Source organism: Malania oleifera, chromosome 6, assembly GCF_029873635.1.
Source record: "Malania oleifera isolate guangnan ecotype guangnan chromosome 6, ASM2987363v1, whole genome shotgun sequence".
Classification (NCBI taxonomy): Eukaryota; Viridiplantae; Streptophyta; class Magnoliopsida; order Santalales; family Ximeniaceae; genus Malania; species Malania oleifera.
This window is the reverse complement of record NC_080422.1, coordinates 108,667,074-108,689,370: the sequence shown is the minus strand read 5'-3', so window position 1 is coordinate 108,689,370 and position 22,297 is coordinate 108,667,074. Positions and strand designations below refer to the sequence as shown.

At 34.9% G+C, this 22,297-nt stretch overlaps 1 protein-coding gene across 4 annotated transcripts; it reads right to left on the bottom strand.

Moving 5' to 3' along the window:
• Positions 1-1,329: 1,329 nt before the first annotated feature.
• LOC131157911 (uncharacterized) lies at positions 1,330-21,146 on the bottom strand. 4 transcript variants are annotated; one of them, XM_058112371.1, is made up of 4 exons: positions 20,985-21,071; positions 19,646-19,873; positions 17,283-17,497; positions 1,330-1,944 (listed from the first exon to the last, which is right to left on the bottom strand). In XM_058112371.1, exons 3-4 carry the CDS (start codon positions 17,463-17,465, stop codon positions 1,675-1,677), a joined length of 453 nt encoding a protein of 150 aa, XP_057968354.1. In that variant the 5' UTR covers positions 17,466-17,497; positions 19,646-19,873; positions 20,985-21,071; the 3' UTR covers positions 1,330-1,674. The 4 variants fall into 4 exon arrangements, with proteins under 4 accessions (XP_057968354.1, XP_057968352.1, XP_057968355.1 ...); XM_058112369.1 differs by lacking the exon at positions 19,646-19,873 and having other exon boundaries at positions 20,985-21,146; XM_058112372.1 differs by lacking the exon at positions 19,646-19,873 and having other exon boundaries at positions 17,283-18,018; positions 20,985-21,086.
• Between the last annotated feature and the right edge of the window lie 1,151 nt (positions 21,147-22,297).

Sequence of the window (22,297 nt, the reverse complement as noted above, 5' to 3'; positions counted from 1 at the left end):
ATATATAATCCTTTGAAATGTTGAACACTTCAAAATGAAATAAATAAATAAATAAAAAGTGTAGGATACTATTTCAAATTTTCATTATTTTTATTTTTTCATTAGAGATAGTTGCTTCTTTACGAGGAAAAAGAATAAGAATTCTTTGATGAACTTTATGCTCTTTAAGTCTTTCAAAATTCTCACCACCTCTATTACCACTTTCCCAGCCCGTATGCTCTCAATTCAATCCATCAATCTTATACAATATCTCGAAGTTCTATCTCACTCACTTTTCATTCAACAAATTCTTAATGCATTCAATGTCATCAATATGCCACCTATAACACCCAATCCATCATAGGGCAATGAATTGGCATTCAACTTTACAATAGAATCTTCATTGATCGATGAAGAGATTTGAAATCTCATTCATCCAATGCAAGAGAGCACTTAGAAATTGAGGATTTGTTAGTAGTAGCTCTACTCTTTTAAAGAGTATCGAAGATTCAAAAGCCATGAGCTTCCAAAGATCCAAATCCCCAAATGAGTTTGGGACTAAATGTCAAAGGTTATGATAGAGCCTCTAAAGACTAAAATAATCAAAAAGCATATAGTTCTCTCTCTCTCTCTTTGTTCAATGGAGTTGGGCAAGGCAACGACATGATAATGGATTATTGCATTTTTAGGGAGGATGAATTGAAATTCAATTGGGATTTCTTTCAACTGTTGAGATTTAGAATTAAGAATTGGTAAAATGTGTGAATAGTGATATAGTTTGGATGAACCTAGACAAAAGTAGTTAGGGCAGGTATTGAATCATATGGATTGTATCCCTATTTTATAAACAAAATTTCACTTAGCTAACTTCATTATCAAATTTACTGTTTTTCTTTTAAATCGCATTTTTTGTGTTACGCAATTATTGACAATTCTTATTAATTTTAGGAAAACATGGAATTTTTGTTTTTAAATATTTGATAAGACTAGGCTTTTAAAATTTTGATAACTTATATTTAATTATATGACTTAAATTCCATAGTTTTATTTTATTTTATTTTATTTTAAAATCCTTCCCATGCATAGCAAATGATTTAGAATTTAAAAAAAACTATATCTCAAAAGAAATAGTAAACCACGCCTTCCATTTTGTGGAGGGGAGTAAATCTTGAAAAGACAAGTTCTTATTTTCTAGGCCAAGTTATTTTTGGTTTCTAATTTTTTAGAATTATATATATAGTACATTGCCAAGCCATTTTATTTTTGATAAAACTAAATAGAAATAAAAAAGGAAACATGAAATTTTATGTTTGAAGAGCTACCCTCAATCCTGAACCGCGGGTACACAAATTTAAGAGCCACTATTGGAACCAAATCATATTACCTCATGCTAGAGATGGTTTACAGATTTCAGGAGAGAGAGAGAGAGAGAGAGAGAGAGAGAGAGAGAGAGAGAGAGAGAGAGAGAGAGAGAAGAGAAGAGAAGAGAAGAGAAGTTGGATAGCAGTCTCAACCTTGCAATAACAGCAGACAAAATGTGCCGAGGCAAATCCCAGCCTTCACCATGTGTCACTTTGAAGTAAAATGAGAAAGCCAAGGATAGCTTGATGCCACAGTTTACTACAATCTCATCAATTCCTGCTGCACAGCTTAACAATATTAGACAGGCCCGGGATCATAGAAGCCCATCACTTTTCAATTTTCTTTCCTTTCCTGTTGGTCCACGTCATATTCATCATCATTGTCATCGTCGTCGTCATCCATGTCCTCGTTGTCATAAATACTGCTTCTTGGGAACATGCTTAGCCCACTTTTCCCACCCTCCTCGCTCAGCAATTCCAGCCCGTATTTGGTATTTCGGTGCTTAACCAAAAGCCAACGCAGTAACCGATCCTCCTTGTTTAGGTAATGCAGTTCACTATTGAATTTGGGTGTCACCATCATTGTCATCTGCATAAGTTGGCCCTAGATAAAAAAAAACACCATGTGAGAGAAGAGTTTTGACCTTTCATTGCCCTAGTTAAATAGAGATGCATATACTACCAAGCTCCAGGATCAATCAGCTTGTAGTACAACAAATCACAAAGAGATCAGAATTCATAATTAGAAAGAAAACTTAGCCTCATTCAGATTGCACAAGGGCATGAATATAGGCGCATGCCATAAGATGTAATTCTTTCAAAAATTCTCGCTGCAAAATGCAATGCTCCTCACTTTTATTTCTGTATCGTGATGACAAAAAGACTTCATTTTGGTGAAGCTTTATGAGCCCTTTAGACATACAAGCCTCCAAGTGTCTTCAACACTCAAATGCTCAACCAAGACAAAAGGCAAAATATCCTTACTACAGATACAAAAGTCACTACATTTAGCTAAACTGGACAAGACGGGAAAAAAAAAAAAAAAAAAAAAACCATCTTTGCATGCATCTTCTCAATACCATTGTGCAACTTCATGCATAATAGCCATCCAAAAATAAATGCCTGGGCCACAGCTTGACACCATTTCACGTCATTATTTTGTAATAGGACAACCTTTCTCCCTCCCCTCTCTTTATGGTTAGGGAAGGGGATGATGATTGGCAAGTAGGGTTAGTGGTTAGTTATTGTGAGATCTGTCTCACTTTGAATCCACTAAAACCAAGAAAATGAGAAATCTTTCAAGGAATCTGAAGATTATGAACAATTAGGACAAAAATGATGAGAAAATCAGAATGTATAAAGAAGATGAGGTATGCAATATAACAGTGCAATACAAACAGCTAAAAGCACAAATCACTTTCAAAGTATGTGACTGCCGTACAACTAAGTATGCATATTTTAAAAGGTCAAATGTATCATCAAAGCACATAATAACATATTCTTCAAACTTCGATTTATTTCAATATTAGTTTCTACTTATTTAAACACCTCCCCTCACTGTCACTAGATTATCAATCCAAATAGGTGAATGTGAATGAATAGATCAAGTATGTGCCACCACAATAGCATTTTCTTTCAGATCATTAAAACAGAACGAATCAACCTGCGAGATATGAGCAACTTTGAGCTACTTAATTTTGTACTTTTGCTTCCAATTATAACAGTACTGGCCATAAAAGGATTAGCCACCCTCTTTTGATCAATCCTTACCCAACCTAAATTTGCTAGCCCCCTCATTCTTCAGGTCGAGCTTAGTGCAATGGCATGAAAGGCCTTTCAAAGCCAATGAAATATTTTTCAAAAAAGTGTTTTGAGATGAGTAGAGAGAGAGCTTTGAGCCTAGATGGATTCACGATGGCCTTCTTCTAGGAGAGTTGAGAGGTTCTGGAAAAGGATATCCTGACTTCCTGAGGTTCTTTGCAGAGTTTCAGCGTAATGGTGTTGGGCAGTAGTGTGCCCACTATTTTTTTGGCTTTAATCCGAGAGGAGAGACCTAGGAAGCTTAGGGGTTTTACACCCATTAGCTTAGTCATGAGTCTTTATAACATCCTTTCCAAGGTCTTATCTAAGAAGCTCAGAGAGGTTTCGGGGACACGCTCTCTACAACAAGCTTCTCGAGATACTCATACTTGGTTCATCAAGGTGCAAAACATCGCTGGCGCATTTGTCAACCTGAATGATAGCACCAAGAACTCATAGTGTCACACAGGTCGTCTTCAGTACGCCCTCATCTGCTATCCTCAATTGATAGTAGTCTGACCGTAAGTCAAGTTTGGTGAAGTACTTTGCATAACTTAGGATTCGTTTGCTAACGTTGTTGTTTTCTGTTTTCTATTTCTATTTCATCACAATGAAGAAACAAATTATAGAAACACGTTTGTTTATATTATCAGTTTTTTTGTTTTTGTTGCCGATTTTCAGTTGTTTGCCAAAAAATTGAAAACCAAATTTTATGGTTTTTAGTTGTTTTGGCCATCTATTGCTAGAAATTTTAATATCCATAAACAGTTTTTTTTAATTAAATTATTTATTTTATACATTTTAAAATTAAAATCAAAATTAAATGATCATCTGAATTTAAATATAATTACATAAATTTCAAAAAATAATAATAAAGCCAACTACAAAATACTCACTATTTTTCAATTGTCATGTCCAATAAAATTTTTATTGTAAAGTAAAATTAGAAAGTAGAACAATTAAGTAAAATAATTATAATAATTTTTTAATGTGCAATATTTGTAATTTTATTATTTTAAATTTTAATTATATTTTTATAATATTATTTGATTTAAAGATGAAATGAGCATTTTTTAATTAAGCCCTTTAGCATGCAGCTTCACTCCTAATAACAACTCAATCACATACACCACACTCCGTCGTGAAAGCAAGTTGCAAGGTAGCTTGTTTAGCATCACAATTTTACTTTCATTTAACACAACTTGGATGATTGTAGGCACTTGCTCTTAGCCTAGTTCTTCATCTACAACCAGGGTGGAAGTTATGTCAGTTTGCCCCTGGTCCATCCTTTCTTGAGTTGCATGGCAGAAAAAAACTTCTCATGGTCTCCTTTCTTCGTAAGGGCTTGCACCATGCAAGAATGGTCTCCCATCAAACAAAGGGATCTAGCAAATGACATTGGTACCGCCTTAGTCTTCCTTAAGAATTCTCTTCCAAGAATCATTTGAAAATCATCCAATGGCACAACTGTGAAATTTGCATGTCCTGCCCACTATCCAAGCTTCACAGTCACTCGCTTGGCTACTCCTAAAGTAAGCTGAGCTGCAGAGTTAATTGCTTTCATGCATCCTAAATCCTTTTCTAAAGATAAGTTGAGTCTTTGTGCGCTGGTATCAACCATAGCATAAACCTAGAAAAACAAATCTGGCCAAATAATCCATGGCGGATTAGGCAAATTTTAGGATGAGGATTTACAATCCATATCCAACTCAATTAAGTTACGGATTTATAGTGGTTCAGATTGGATAATATGTGGCGAATGGCGGATAATCCATCATTCCCATCCCTAATATAATTTTTTTATCATCTGATAAATAATTTCTTTTGTAACATAATAATTGAAGTTATTTTTAAAAATATAATTTGATCAATGTTAAACATTTAATAACCAAACACAATTATAATTTTTTAATTTCTTATAACATGAATATAAAGGCTTTTGTTTTGATCACGAGAAAATTGAGTATTTGGGTTTGAGTTTGAATAATAGGCATCAGGCAGACCCAAAAGCGCATACACTATTGCAAGAGTTTGGAGTGTGGGACTAGGTCTTGGCCAATAGAGCTTATGCTCATTGAATTGATGTCTAATAAGCATGGGAATAAGAGATTATCAATGAATTTAAATATTAGTTGTTAGCGGATAGGCCGATATCCATTAGATAAAATCCTAAATCCACCAACCAACTCATTTAAAGGCGACTAAAAAAATGTTATCCCATATTTGACTCATTTAATTTGCAAATCAATTATGAGTCGGTTTAAGCAGGTCAAATTCAGTTCAAATTATCGTATTTTTATCCATTTTACCAAGTCTACCATAGCACAGGTGCTCTTCCCGTTGATCAATAGATAAACAAACATCAACCCTTAGTTTGGGTAACTTTTTTCTCTTCTGTCTACCTCTCCAATGAGTTTAGTAACCCTACTGCACCCATCCTCAAGGTTTCCTCCTCATCCTCATCATCTTGTAGTGCTCCCTCCACAATGGAAGCTTGTATGGCATTGAGAGATGACTTGTAAGGGCACTCAACTCTGTAAGGGTCTTGACAAAAGAAGCATGTCATCTTGCCCTTACAATTGGGTATGCTGAATGATCAAGATGATGAAACTTCCTTTGAAGTTGATGTCTTGGTATCAACTCCCCTACTTTTAGATTTTCCTTCTTGAAGGACTTTCCACTGTTTCCACCACTACCACTCTCTTTGGACGTTATGGAACTCTCTCTAGCATAGTCAATCAAGTATTCTGCAGTAGCTCATGCAATAGGCAAGTCTTAAACTCTTTGTTGATGAAGTTCTGTCCTTGCCCACAGTTTCAACCCCTCAAGAAAATAGAACAACTTATCTTTCTCTAACATGATTTGAATATCCAACATCAAAGCATAGAATTGTTTCACATACTCTCTAATGGACCCATTGTGCTTAGGGACTCTCAACTTACATCTAGCATTGTACTCGACATTCTTAAGAAAGAATTGAGCCTCGAACTTTCCCTTCAATTCTACCTAGCAATCAACTACAAAGCGTCCATTCTCAATTTTATCATGTACACCATCATAGCTTAGCGTCACCAACCAAATACATTGTTGTAGTGGTTAGTTTCACCTATTATGAGTCGGTCCTCATTGCGCAAAAGTACTTCTCCATATCAAATAAGAAGTTTTCTAACTCCTTAGCATCATGGGCACCCCCAAACATTCTGGGTTCTGGCACCTTGTCCTCTACACCGAAGTTTCCCATAGCAAGAACCATTAGGCCCAACTTTGCAGTTAAATACTCCATTTAAGCCTACAAAGTTTCTATCATATGGTGGAGGTCTTATGACATTTCCACCATAGAGCTTTAATGATGTTTTTGTGATTCCTCGAAAGCATCAACACGTTCAGCAAGCTTGACCATCTTTATGACCACATTATTGATTCTATCACCCTACGCCTCTAGCACTTCAATTCTCTTGATATTGGTCGGCATGGTCTCTTACTAATGCTTAACACAATCCCACAATGAAGGCAACTAAATTCACATAACAATTATCCAAGCTCTGATACTAGCTGTCACAGGCCAAGTATTTCACACCTTGTGAAGGGTTGGGCAATACAAGCTAAAGCACTCTTGTTTAACAAGTCAGTCAAAGAATACTACAGTTTACCACAAAAGCACATCCACAACAGTTGAATGTAAAGTAAGCGGAAGTAATAAGCAATTCATGAAAACAAATGGCAAGAAAGTGAAAAACATTAAAACGACATAATTCATTAACAAACACCTTTGTAAGCAATGTGTGTTTAGCGAGGGAGGCAAGACTGGCAAGTAGACTAAACACATTTAATAATACTAGTGAGTTTTACAAGACTGATGAACATTCACCTTTCCCCGAAGAACTTTATAAGCTATTTTAACTCTGGCACTAGGAAATATCAACTTTGCTGAGGAGTCATAGTCCAAATTTACACTATAACATAAACACAATCAAAGCACAAAACCTATACTAGTATTTACATGATGATTATGCATCTCACACACACAAGACAAGCAGTCACATGCAAGCATGCCCTAAACAAGCTTGGCTCATGACACTAAGATTTGAGCTTTTTGAGAGGTTGCAAACTTGTTTTAAACAAGCATAAATAGTTTACAAGCTTAACTACACATAAACTCCAGAACTTAAGTCAAATTTTCAATTGACTTAACCTTTGAGTTGTAGCAATCCGGTTCCTAAACATATTAAATTTAAAGCAATGTAGGTGCTTCGTCAGTCCCCACCCCTTAAACTAGCTTTGTTGGAAATGTGAACTTATGAGGTCAATAATGAAATAAAACTAGAAAATGATTTGGAGAAAAAATTAGGGCACGGCACATGCGTGCACTTTTGGGAAATCAAGGACAGGGACACGCATTAACATTAAGGAAAGCAAAGGAACTCAACAACTCTAATGCCTCTTTGGGAAGTATAGACGGGATGAGCCTAATAAATTTGTCTCTTGACACATGTTTCCTTTGTCACAAGAATGGTGAGAGAGCATCTCATTCGTTTTTGCAATTTTTTTTGGGGGGAGGTTTCCAATAATCTATTTCGTATTTTTAGGGTACAATATACTTGTCCTACATAGGGGAGCTTAGGCGCAACGGTAAGGTTGTCGCCGTGTGACCTAGAGGTCACGAGTTCGAGGTGTGGAAACAGCCTCTTGCAAAAATACAAGGTAAGGTTGCGTACTATAGACCCATTGTAGTCTGCCCCTTCCCCGGACCCCACATACGCGGGAGCTTTGTGCATCAAGCTGCCCTTTTTTTTTTTTTTTCATACTTGTCCTACATCTTTGGAGAGTAGGGGCATATTCAAGTCAAGTAGTTGAGTCAACATAATGGATACTTTAACTCAACTCAATTTGAAAACTTTAAGCTCTAAACTTGACTTGATCTCAATCAATATTATAATTAATGAACTCAAACTTGACTCAACTGTGAATTCTTAAAACTCAAGCTCAATTTGATTAAGCAAAATTTGGCCATAAAAGACAAAGAAAATCCGTGTGTTTTCACATTGGGATGTCTAAGGTGCCTTTTCACATTAAGGTGCCTCAAATAGTTCTAAAACAAAAAACAAAAAAGATATATGTTTTCACATTTAACAAAAAATTGTGGTATCCCCTCACATTTAATTTTTTGTTTAAATGTTTGTTTTCATAGTAGGGAGTAAAGGGGTGTGTTTTCACAATAAGATGCCTTCTTGAATATTTATTTTCTATTAAACTTAAAAGCATTAATTAAAATGAAAGGATTTGTGTTTCAAAATGAAATATCTCCTTGTGTACATGAATATTTACTAGGCCTAAAATTCATGCTTCCAAACACAACGCAAATCATTTTGTAGATAAAATGTCCTTATCTTTTGAAAGTGAGTGCAAATATTCTTCGAACAAGTAAATTAAAAAACTACATATAAATGTATGAATAGTATAAGTCAATTTGTGAACAAAATATCATTATTTTTTCATAGTGATACTAGAACATTCTGAACCAAATTTTTATATGAATAGTGAAAATCATTTGTTGATAAAAATATTATTTTTTGAAAGTACAATCAACTATTCATAAAAGAATAAATTTTTTATACAATATATAGAAAATCAATTCAAACAAAAAATTATATTTATAGTGTCTATAAGTTAATGTTTGAACCTAAAAGGAAAAAAAAAATCTATTTAATCAAAAAATAAAATAAACTAATAGTATTCATACGCGTCTATATTTATATCCATACTATAAATAAAACTATTAAGTAGGTAAATCATTTTGTGACAAAAGTATAAAAGTAGAGCAAGATATTCCTATAATAAAATAAATTCAACAAAAATTTGATAAAATTATACTTGGTAATCTATTTTAAGTTAAAGTTTGAACCAAATAAAAAAAAAATCATTTGGTTAAAACCCGAAATAAAATAGCAGTGTATATATATTTAACATATATACATGTATTAATAATATAAATTATTTTATAGACAAAAATATTATTATTTTTTAAAAATCAGACAAAGAATTTATCAAAAAATAAATTAATAGAAAATAGATAAAAAAAAATTCATTTAAATTTTGAAAATAAGAGCATACATTTCATTAAAAAAAAAAATAAGCATATCTATTGTAAATGCTAAGCTATATCCCAAAATAAAATATTTGAATTCTTGTATCATCTTTTAAAAATGTTGTAAAGTGTCTCATATCATTTAGATAAGTGATAATTTATTTCTAAAAGATAAAGTTTAGAAATAAAAGTATAAACCAAGAAATAACCACCAAATAATAAAATTTATATATGTTTAAAATGTTAAAAATTCATTATTTGATCATTAAGTAAACAAAAATTAACAATTCTAAAGATTTTAGGTAGAATGAAAATATTTATCATATTTCATAATATTAATTTTTTAATATTTCACATAATTTTAATTAGAATGTTATTATTACGTCATATAATATATTTTAAAAGTTTTTATCCTTTTTATATTATAGTATTAAACAAAATATCAATTTTTATAAATAAAATTGAGGATTCATACTTTATAAGCTAAATTATGAAAATATATTATTAATTTTTTTATAAAAATATATCTAAATGTTATTAAAAATTATCAAAATATTTTACCCAATATTATTTACATGCAACGCACGTGCTATATTTACTAGTAATATTAAAGATAAGCATAAATATACGAAAAATACAAGGTATATTCTATGTATGAAATATATAATATATCACTTAATATAAGATTTTAAAATAACAAAAGCTTGACTAGGCTTGCAATTAGCACTATGAGACTCAAACTTGACTCATCAAGCTACTTGAGTAGTTCAAACCCAACATGAACTCGAATAGAGCCGAATCAAGTTGAGATATAGATTGAGTTGAGCACGAGTAGCTTGCGAGCTAGCTTGACTCATTCACACTCCGATAGAAGAGTGTGTTTCTCCCTTTATTTTAAGAGTTATGGTAAATAAGAGGAGACGAAGATGTTATAGAGAAATGCTTTGTTTGCAGTTATTTGGTGCATTAGGATGGAGCATAATGCCAGAATTTTCCAAAATTATCAGTTTATCTCTTTCTATTGATTGTGTTTGGAATAGGGTGGGTGGTAGTTTTGGCATCTATTTCATCCACAAAGAGTGGTTTTTCAGAAGAATCTCTTTGACTAGCTTGTGAAGGAACTGGCATGCAGTTCTTCATTAGCCTTCCAGATATTGCTTTAACTCTTTGATGTAGGATGAGAATCAAGTATTTGGATGGAACATTTTGACCCAATTTGGAGGCTTGTGTTGAAGAATAGAATCAATGGTTTATTGGGTCCTAAACTCAAATGTGCTTAGTTACTTAGCTGTCTATTATGTGTGTAGTTTGCCCATGGTAGGATTATGTATTTGAGAGTTTGTTTGTCATATTTGTGTAATTTAGGGGTTGGTTTGTAATTTCATATAGATTTAGGGGTACATGTGTATTTTTATGTATTAGAGGTTTTCTTATAAAAACTGTGAAAGCCATGTAGGAGGTAGTTGTTGACGAATTTGAATTGAGAAGTTAACGTGAGATTCAACCTTGTATCTCCTCTCCTCCCTCTTCCTTCTTCCCCTCTCCTCCCTTCTACCCTCTCATGGCTCCAGATCCTTGATGCTGCCATCCATCATTTGGTATCAGAACCCAACCACAATCACACCATTCTTCCATTTCAATTTCCCCCATCTTCCCCTTTCACTATTCTTCTCTCCTTCATTCTCTCTCTCTCTGTTACTGCCTCTGATTTCTGTTCTCTCTCTTCTCTGCTCTGTTATATTCTCAGTGCTGTTCTGCAAATCACTTTCCTTCTCCCTTCTTCCTTCTTCTTCTTCCCATCCCATCTAGGTTGTGCTTGTGCTCTGTCTGCCCTTCGCCATCCTATCTTTATCTTCCTCTATTCTGTCCATCTATGTCCGTTCCTAATCCCCTGCTGCCCAGCAGCATCTGCCCTCTTCTTCTTCTCTTCCCTTTCTCTTCTCCTCCTCTCTTCTAATTCTTCAAATTTCTCTCTGATTTCTGAATTTCAATCACTGCCCTACATTAAAAATCAATGAAAATCCCAGAAAAATGGAGGCACTGTTCATCTGTAACTTCTCAAAAAATTATATCCGTGCCTCTTGATTTCAAAACCCTCATTTCCAGCCAACATTTCACACCACCATCCACACCATCAAAGACAGAACCCCCCCGAAACCCTTACCCTTGAAAAATTCCATCACCTTCCGGCCACCAGTAAAGCCCCACGCACTGGCTGAAACATTTTTGGCAAACACAACACCCCCCCCCCCCCCAAAAAAAAATCAAAATACCCCAACTTCCTGTGTTTTTCTCATCACACCACCACCACCATTATATTCCCCATTCCCAGATCTACCTTGGCCCAAAACCTAATCACCATAGGACACTTGCCGGAGGCTCAAGTGCCCCATGCCAGTGGCGTGCATTAAGAACCTTGCCAATCTGTTCTGTATTTGCCATTCTCACAAGAATTTCTCCAGCCAGGACATTTTGAGTTTCTTCCGTGATATTTTCAACTGCAGCATGATGCATGTGGACTTGATACTTTGCAAGTAAATGTGATAATTTGGCACCAGAAGCAAGATAATGTTTCTGCCAGCATAAAAAATCAGCTTTATTAGCTGCATTTTGGGAATTTACCAGGGCAGTGTTTGGGAGCATGGACTTTGAGGGTTGGATTTGGATTTGTGTTAGAAACTCAATACAATTTTATGAAAGGTTTTCTTCAAATCCACACAATTCCAAATCCAAAACCCAAAATCCATGCTCCCAAACACAAGGTAAGTGAATTTGTTTCATTTCATACACGAGATCAAAGTGAATTGAAGATGGTTCTTGAAAACTGTGAATCAGATTTGTGGTTTGCAAGAATAGATAGAGAATTGTTAGCAACTTGTTTAAGGGTCTCCGATGACATATAATTGCAACATGGTGACTAATGTTGAGTTATCTGCAAAGGTGGAACTATTGTCCAGTACGGTACAAAACAGGGAAAATGCTTTCAAGAATATTACCAATGCTCTGACTAGGCTAACAAACAAAGTTACAGACTTAGGTAAAAGGCCCATGGATTTTCCTACCAAAGAAGAAGGTAGTATAGCTGCCGTCCCTCATGCTTTTGCGTTGCATGAATGCCAAATTATCATTTGAATACGAGAATAAAACTAGAAGTCTCAGACTTTAATGGTGATGGTTCTCCAGATGAATTTGATGATTGGGTGTATTCTTTGGAGTACCATTTCCAATGGTATGACATGAATGAGGCTAGAAAATTGTATGGGCAGAATCAAAGTTGAAGGGAGCTACTCAAAGTTCATTTTTTCTTTTCTTTTCTTTCTTCCTTTTTTTTGTTTGGGGAGGGGGGGCAGCAAAAGAAGACATTTCATTAATAAGAGAAGATATTACAAAGATGAGAATAAGGCATCTCCCATAAAAATTCTGGAAAAAACCAGAAAAAAGGAACTAAAAAACAAAAATATATACATTAAGAAATATCAAAGAAAAAGATCCCTCCATTCTCACTACACTTCCAAAAAGGTAACTCCGTTAAAGCATCCACAATGCACCATAAAAAGGCCAAGAATTGAATCGCCTCCCAAACCAGCTGCCAATTCAAATACCTGAAATAATTCCGTGCATTATGCTCCAACCATAATCCCCATAGAACTGCAAATATACTGCATTTCTAAAGAGCAGGCCTATCCTTCCTTCTTCCAAAACCCTCAAAAGAAACAGCCAACATTCCTCCCACCTATGTTGGACAAACCCAAGTTTCTCCCAACACGCCAAATAATTTATCCCAAATGCTACAAGCAAAATCATAGTGTAAAAACAAATGAGATGGCACTTTAAAATTCAAATAACAAAGCACACAAACATCTAGTGACAAGGCCTTCAAAGTTCTCCTGATTTGCAACAGAAGATTAGTATTGATTCTCTTAAGCACACTCAGCCAAATGAAAACATTCTTTGGGGGCCTTCCAAATAGATGAGTATAGAGGAAAACAAGAGTTGGAATGGGGTCAAAAACTCAAGAAAAGATTTACAAGAATACAACCCTGAATGATCCAAAGCCCAAGACCGAGTATCCCAAGCAGAAGAAAGATGACAACTGTTCAATGACGACAACAACAAAAGTCCCATCAACTCTCTATTAATTAGAGGGCTAGCCGAATCAACCACGAAGCAAGAGATCATACTATCCTGCCCTATGCTCAATCGAAAGAGACAAGGAAAAGATGTGGATAGAACATCATTCCCCAACCATGGATCTTTCCAAAAAAAAATTCGAGAACCCCTCCCCACAGCGAAATTAATGTGAGTGAATAAGGGATAAATCTGAAATATAGATCTCCAGGGACTCTCCGAAGATCATTGCAAACTAACATTGCATCCCACCCATTCACATCCAACCCATGCTTACTTGTAATCACTTTATGCTAGAGGGAATGATCTTCTAAGGGAAAACACCATAACCATTTAGCCAGGAGAGCAATGTTTGTAGAAGCCAAATTTCCAAGACCCATCCCTCCCTTCATTTTAGAGTTCCAAACCTCTAAATTTAGAGAATCAAACAACAAGAGATCTTCAAAAGGAGATTTGGTGAGATTACAACATGGGATGCAATGAAGCGAGCCATGCAGGAGCAATTTGTGCCTCCACATTAGCAGCAGTGCGTTCATCTCCAACTGGTTGATTTGAAGCAAGAAGAGAAGTTAGTAACAAAGTACACTAGTAAATTCTATCATTTGCCTACTCATGCCAACATAGAATGGAAAGAGGATGTGATGATAGTTTTTTATAGGAAAGCATTAAAGCCAGCTTCTGCCTCCAAACTTACTGCACGTCATCATTACAATCGGGGATGCAATATAGGTTACCCCTCTCAGGAAAATATGCAACATAATCCTCCTAGAGCTACATCAACTTCTTGGAAGGCTCTTGAATCATCCGGAACAACTTCAAAAGGCCAACCATCAATCAAATGCTTCAAATGTTCAAGGTTTTGGGCATCAAGCAAGCAGCGCAATGTCCTAACCAAGACACAGCTATTGAGAAAAAAAAATACAATGATGATGATGACGGCATCCAAGTATTTGAAGCTGAAACAGAAATTCCAAAAGACTTAGATGATGATGGCAACACAAAAATCTATTTAGTGCTTTGACGTACCCTCTCTTCCAACAAGGTTGAAGAAAAAAAAAGATTGGAAGCGCATCAACATTTTCAAACTCAGGTGATTTATCAAAAGCATCTTTATACTTTGATTATTGATCTCAGTAGGTGTAAAAATGTAGTTAATGAAGAAGTTGCGAAGAAGTTAAATTTGTAAGTTGAGCCTCATCCTAATCCATACAAAATTGCTTGGGTGAAAATACCAACTTGAAGGTCCATGATTGTTGCCTGCTTACTTTCAAGATTGGTGAACAGTGTAATGTGACATCCTTCCTCTCAAAATTTATTGGGCAATCCATGGTTATTTGATAGAAAGGTTAAGCATGATGGCTATGGGAATTCTTATTCCTTCTCCGTTGACAAGAAGAAGTATAAGCTGATTCCATCATGAGCTCTTCCATGCACCAAGCTGAAGCAAACCGTTGGTTCCTTTCTAAGTGAGATGATTCTATTCATGGTGATTGACTCGTTGGTACATTCCTCGACTCGACGGAGTCAAGTTCTTTTTCAAAAGGAGGGAATTGATGTAGGATGAGAAGCGGGTATTTGGATGGATGATTTCAAACCATTTTGGAGGCCTATGACAAAGAATAGGGCCAATAGTTTATTGGGTCCTAATCCCAAATTTGCTTAGTTAATTAGTTGTTTATTATCTGTGTTTAGTTTGCTTGTCATAGGATTACATATTTTGGGGGCTTGTTTGTAATATTTGTGAAATTTAGGGGTTTATTTCTAATTTCATCTAGTTTTAGGGGTATCCATGTAATTTCATGTATTGGAGGCTTTGTTTTAAATAGTGTATGAAAGCAATGAAGGAGGTAGTTGTTGGTGAATTTGAATTAGAAGTTAGCGTGCAAAATCCCCCTTGGATCTCCTCTTTCCGCTCTTCCCTATTCCTTCTTCCCCTCTCCTCCCTTGTATCTCTGATGGCTACAGACCCTTGATGCTGCCCTGCATTACTCTTTTTTTTGTTCCATCTTTTTTGCTTTGTTAGTAGGCATCGCCTCATTCTCTGTTTTGAAAATTCTCCTTTTTTTTTCTATTATTCTTCTTTCTTTATAAAATAAATCCCAATTATGGTTTGTGGTTCAAGCTGATGACCTAATCTTCCCTTACTAAATTTTCAAGTTGTCTTTCGACCCTACTTTTATCCCCAAATCGATTTCTATAGCAACCATACGGGTCTTGTCGGTTCATAACTGGTCAGTGAACTCATGCATTAAATGGAAATAACAGGGGGACTAACGGATATCCTGCCTTGCTAAAACTATGGAACTAAATTAATACAATTAAAAGGCCGGGACAGTTTTAAAATTTTGACTGAAAATCTGGAATTTTCGGGCCTTAAAGCCTAGTTTATATTCATACATTTTTTATTATTTCAGGAAAGTACGTACCATTTAGGTTCATGTTTATTTAATAAAGAAAGTAATTTATTGGGCAGAGAAGATAAGAATTACAAAGAATAACATCTTCTGAAACAAACATTATAGAGAAAAGGAAGAAAAAGCAATCATCTACAATCATGCCGAGCATCAGAAAAGCACAATTCCTTGAAGAGCCCAGAAGCACCAGTCCACATGGAAGCAACAAAAACTATCGTCTCCCTAAGCAACTAGCCAGGCATGATGCACCCCCTAAAAATATTATCATTTAAAAGACAACAAACAGCAGAAAAAATGCACCATTACCCATCTTCCTCCCAAAGCCTCATAAACTAATAAGCAAGGCCACACAAAAAAGGGATTGAACACCACTCCACCACCAAAAAAAGGCAACTAATTCAAAACCATAACATCTTTATTCACAACAATCCTAAACAACTAAAAAACTCCTTAAAAATCAAGTCACCAGTAAGGGCACCACTCGCTATGCCTAGATCTCAATCTCACACTCATAGAATTTCACATTAAGATGATATGCCCAGAGAACTAATCCCACCCTTCTAAATCCTCTTCCACAAACCCACCACAAGAAACCCACACTGAACCCGTTAATCAACCCAACCCACAGAATCTCCCCAAACCTTTCCCTCAAGCTGTCCCTCCCCACCGCAAATCTCCAATGCCACTTAACCAACAAAGCCTTCGTAATCCTGCCCATTTAATCCCTAAAACCTGAACCCCCACCCCCTGGGTGCAAAAACACACACATCCCTCTAATCTACTAAGTGATACTTCAGTTCATGCCCCACAGCATCCTACAAGAAATTTATCATTAGCTTCTTGCATTCTTCAGAAACTAGAGACAAAACATGCAGTGGAAGGCTAAACAAGGCATCAAACCATCTTAACTTTAAACAAAGGCACGAAAATGAAGGATAAGGCAAGAAAAAGAGTTACAGAAATGACATTGCCAGCAAGATTACAAGCCAACTGTTCAACCTGTTCACCTCCTGCAGCTAAGCCACATCACTTTTACGTCTTATGAAGGTTATTTTTCATTCTTTAGCCACCAAAATTGCCTCAAATATCTACAAGACACACCTTAAGTAACATAATTAGTTCTCCTATGCTCCAAAATAGATAATAGCGTCATCTGCAAACAAGACTCACTTCTCCACCACCCCTTACCCCAATCTTGAAACCATTAATCATTCACCCTCAGTAACTCTTGCCAACATCCTGCTCAGGTATTTCATAACAATAATTCAGGAAAGAGAAATAAAGGATCCCCCAGCCTCAGACCCTTAGAAACATAGAAGCCTTTGAAATTCTATTAATCAACGCTAAAGAAGAAACTAGCACTTACACTGTTACACATAAATCAAACTCCACTACCACAAAAAAGGACAATTTAAAAGATGCTAATTGATGTTACACAAAACTGGGAAATGAATAAAGAAAGGAAGACTTGCAAATCAGGAAATCAATACAATATTGCATTAAAAGAAAACTCACTTGATAGTGTCTCCCATCCAGCTTTCTGATACCATAACCCAATTGAACAATTCCAAATGATTTTATATCAGTTAGGACACCATTTCTTCTGTAAACATGCTTTCCTACTCGATAAACCAAGTCCATCAAAGCTTCCTTCTTCACGTGAGGTTTCAAGAGAAGCATACAATCATAAAGAGGCATTGTCTCTTTTCTTCCTCAGCCAAATTGGTTTTCTAAACAAACACATATGCATTTCATATATCAATAATGAAACACCTTGCTCTTCTTACACAATTCTCTATAAATTGACGCAAATTAACCATGTAGACAAATATTTCCAACCCTACATAGCAGTAAAATAACACATCAAATTATAAACCTCCTTACTCATAAAAAATAATGAAGAGATAATCACTGAGTAGTAGAGACAGTTATGGAAAATATTCAATGCTTGCTAATGGTAATTCAAAAATATCTTGCTCATAACATTGGGATTCCGAGAAGAGAAAACGATTGTTACTATCCATCACATTAATATTGGGGATAAATATAGAACAATAGAATCAGAAAGGCTTAAGCAAAAAATACCAAGGAACAGGAAACACCCCTTTTATAGGAATAAGGAAGACATGATGGGGGCACCGACCCAATGGTGACAGTGTCACATCCAATCCTGAAGGTTTGGGTTCAAGTCACAAAACAAGCTCTCCAAGTGCGGAGGTAAGACTGCACGCACCATGCCCTCCCTAGACACCTGATGGCATGAAAGCCTTGTCAACAGAAAGTTTCATTTTAGGGATTGTGCGACATGCTGACCAGTTGACCTGTAGTGTATGTGCCAAATGTTGACATTATTTGAAGGCATAGCTACATACAAGTCATTAATATTTTACTTATTGGTATTTCCGGGACTAGAAACGTGTAAGGATGCAATAAAACTGGGTGAATCTCACCCAAATATTCAGACCTCCAAAATGTGACTTGGTTGTGAGCTTGCACTTGGATCGAGCATTACAGCTCAAGCAAGCTTGATCTTGACCTTAACTGAAAGGTAAATAAGCAAATAAACTGTATTCAAGCTTGGTTTGCTAAGATTTGGTTAAGCTTAAGGCCATCAACTTGTCAGTGAATCTTAATTGATAGCACTATTAGATTATGATTTGGTAATTTATTTGTTCATAGCACTAGTTGTCAAATACATAGTTAATTTTGAGATTTAGAAGTAAGCCAACCAACAGTATATGAGTTAGTAGAGTTTTAATCAAGCTTAATTGATGCCACTGTGAAATCTTAATTGGAGTGCCACATTCTATCCCCTTGTATTTTTTATTTGTTTTGCTTGTGATGCATGAACCCGACCAATATAAAGCATTTCTGGTGTACTTGGTGCTGTTTTTTCTTGTCATTAAAATATACTTTACCATCATGTGGGTGTGAACCTTCAGTGTTTGTGTTGAAGACGCAAAACTCCTCACCTTGTGCTTTCTACTCTTAAGGTTGTGTTTGGGAACATGAAATGCCTTGGATTTAGATTTATGAAAATTTAGATGAAACTCAATACAATTTTGTACTTCATCATATGTAATCCACACCAATTCAAATTAGAGGTCTGAAATCCAAGCTCCCAAACATGGGTTAAAAATACTAATACCATAGACTACACTTTGCAAGGATCTTAATTCTTAGGAGGATGGTGCAGAAATATTGTGGAGAGGTTCTTGTGGAAACAGCATCAGATTGCATCTTTTATCCATTAGAGTTATCAGTTGGGTAAATTGAAGATCCAGTTTCAACAACTCCAAAAGATCAATGTAATGGACTTTAAATAGAGTATATCGTTGCTGTGCTTTTTGGCCAGTGGAATTGTGTAGTATATTTTTGCCATGAAAACTGTAGAAACATTGTAAGGTGAACCATGTTTATTTGTAATCTTTCATCAACTCAGGCCGTGACACCTTTTCCCCTACACAGGCATCAATAAAAAATATTTTAAAAAAAAAATTTTTTGGAATTGTTCCTAAAAAAATTTCTATTCTTATGAGTTAGCGGATTAATTCTTAACTACTTAATTGGAGGTGTATAAGTTAACATTTTAGTTGTCATGATTCCTCAAAATTTTGCTCAAAAATCTTTCAGAAATTTGTCTGATGTTAGTCATAATACAGTGGGCAATTCTTTGCTACTTAATCAAGGGCATGCCTATAGCTGAAAGAATATTGGATTTAAATTGGGACAAAGATAATTAAAAATTCATCAAAAAAAATTAAAGACCGTTGACCTCAAAAATCATTTCCATGTTTTGAAAGAAACACAAAAAACACCAACACTTTGAGGTGGTTTTCCAAGTGTTACCAAATTTTGTGTAAGAGCGAGAGTCATACTTGAGGAGCTGCTGCTGCAGATGCTTGCCGGTGGAGTTAAAGGTGATGCTCACTGAACCAGTTGAAGGAGGGAGAGAGAGAGAACGCATGGGGACGGAAAACAAAGGGAGCTTTTTCAGGGGGCTTTTGATAAAATTTAGTATTCAACTGTGAGGCAGGTCTTGAATATAACTGGAATCAGTCTTTGATCTAACTAACATCTGAATGTCTTTTTCCAGTTTTAACCCTCTGAATTATCAAGACCAAGGCTGTTTGTTAAAATAAGAGGCATTTCCAGAAATAAGATAGTTTTTTTTTATTATTATAGCAAAAATAATAAATGTGCCCCCACTTTAAGAGATTATTATCAGGAAAAAAATAAATTATGAAGTTACAAAGAAGCGAATATTAAAGGGAAATTTGGCCAACGACTGATTGTGAAGAATGCAATGTCAAAAATGAATAGACACATTTGGAACAATCTAATAATATTGAATGGGTTTGATGACCTTTGGGTGGTACAGAAACATTCCTAGAAAATGGGAATGTCTGGATTGAAATAATTCCCATACAATGCAAAAGAATACATTCATTGATGAGCATGTGGCCTCAATATTTTCCAAGAACTATGATATGCCATATATCATATATGATATGCCATATGAATACACAATTTCCATGCTAATCTGCTTAGGAGTTGGAAACTGTAGTAATCTTGTAGGCGGTCTTGACTCTTGGCAATAGCAGTGTGGTCAAGCTTGGAAACATGAAATGTTGATATGGCCCTCTATGTGTTTCCCTGCGCTTCCCAGTATAATTATAATACTTCATAATTCTAATTATAATTTTACACTCTACTGTGTCTGTAAAAGAAAAAATAATAATAATCATAATCATAATAATAAGGAAACCTGGAAATTTTCCCTATACGAATTGGAGAGAATGGCAGGGAGAGGCAAGGGAGCATTTGTCTCTCGAGTTGATGGTTGAGGTTAAACCTCAAAAAATTAAAGAGCAGGTTGATTCCCATTTCTCATCAAATTTCAGCAAAATTACAATATTTTTCTCCATTGTCTCAAAAGTTCAGAGAACATTAAAGGCACATGGCATTCTATTATTTGGAAATCAAAGGAACCTATACCTAAAATGATAAATAGAAAAAATCAACAAATGAAACGAAAAGAATTTGCCAAATCAAACTATGCACCAAAACTGAAATCGATCTCACAACAAGAGAGGACACAATCTGCCGACACAAGCCAAGGACATTTATTATATATTTAAAAATGAAAAACACAAAACATGGCTACTGGAAGACAAAGCAGACCACCTAGAAGAAGAAGAAGAAGCAGCAGCTTACCGCGGAAGAAAAGAGAGGAGAGGCGGCTGTGCGTAGAACTGGCGCTGATCTGTGGGTGGAGCAGAGGAGGAGGGGTTTGGCCGTTTGGGTTTGAGGAATTATTGTGTAATTTAGTTGTTTATGAGGGCAAACATGTCCAATATGAGTTAAAAGGATATTAAAATTGGAAATTTAATTTAATTTCAGTGAATTTAAATAAAATTTAATAAACTTTTATATTATATCTCATCAAAATTTATACAAATTTAAATTTAAAACTTTCCCTAAAAATTAGATAAGAAATCAACAATTTACTATCGAGATAATAAACATTAAACTGTTTAGAGTCTAATACAGCAACAAAGTCATATTTTCATCTCGTTTTCACTTAACTTTTTTTTGCACATAATTTTTATAAATATTTCCTCTAAATCAATACAAATTATATATCTAATTATATGTAATTTTTTTCATTACTAAACACACATCAAAGTATTATATTGAGATCATGTTTTTTTCTTCACATTAATGCGCAATTTCAACGCACCATTTGCACCAAACATTACCCAAAACTACTTATTTTTAATTAAAAATAAAAGCAAATATTTTTAGAGGTGGTAAATTTATATATAAAGTAATTCAACTAAAATTAAAAATATATACATATACATATTTGTTGTTATTTAAAGTTAAAAAAAACATTTTAATTAAGAAACAAAATAAACTAGCATTATATGTGCCAATTTATCTATACTACAAATTAATAATGAAGAAATGTTGCAAAATACTATGGCCACAAGAACTTAAATTAAAAATCTTTCCTGAAGCATTTGATTTCCTTTTGTTTCATATCAAGTTTGTTTTTAAGTTTGAGTTAAATGTTTGTTTTGAATGAATGATTTTCCTTACTTTTAATTTGTTTTCTTTATCATAAATATGTTCTGCAGTTGCAACCTTAGGATTGATCCTCTACATCAGAAATTACTCATTGTTTGTTTGATGTTTTGATGAATGATTTCCTTCATTTTCATAAAAACTTATTTTTAAGAAACGATCCTGCCTAGATTTGGTATCAAAGCCATAACTATTCAAAATTTTTCTAAAATTTTCTAGAAGTTACGTCTTTTAATTCACTTAAGTGTTGGTCAGCCAGTGAAAATCCGATGGTAAGCCCGTTTTGCCAAGAGAGCGTGTAAGGGTGGTCCCAGTGGTGGTCCCGATTAAAAGTATTAGAGTTGCAAAATAGGAAAATTTAGAAGAAGTATGGATAGATTGGTTCGAAATAATAAAACATTCGTGTTAGTTGCTCGTGTCTTATTAGACACAGGTGCTAA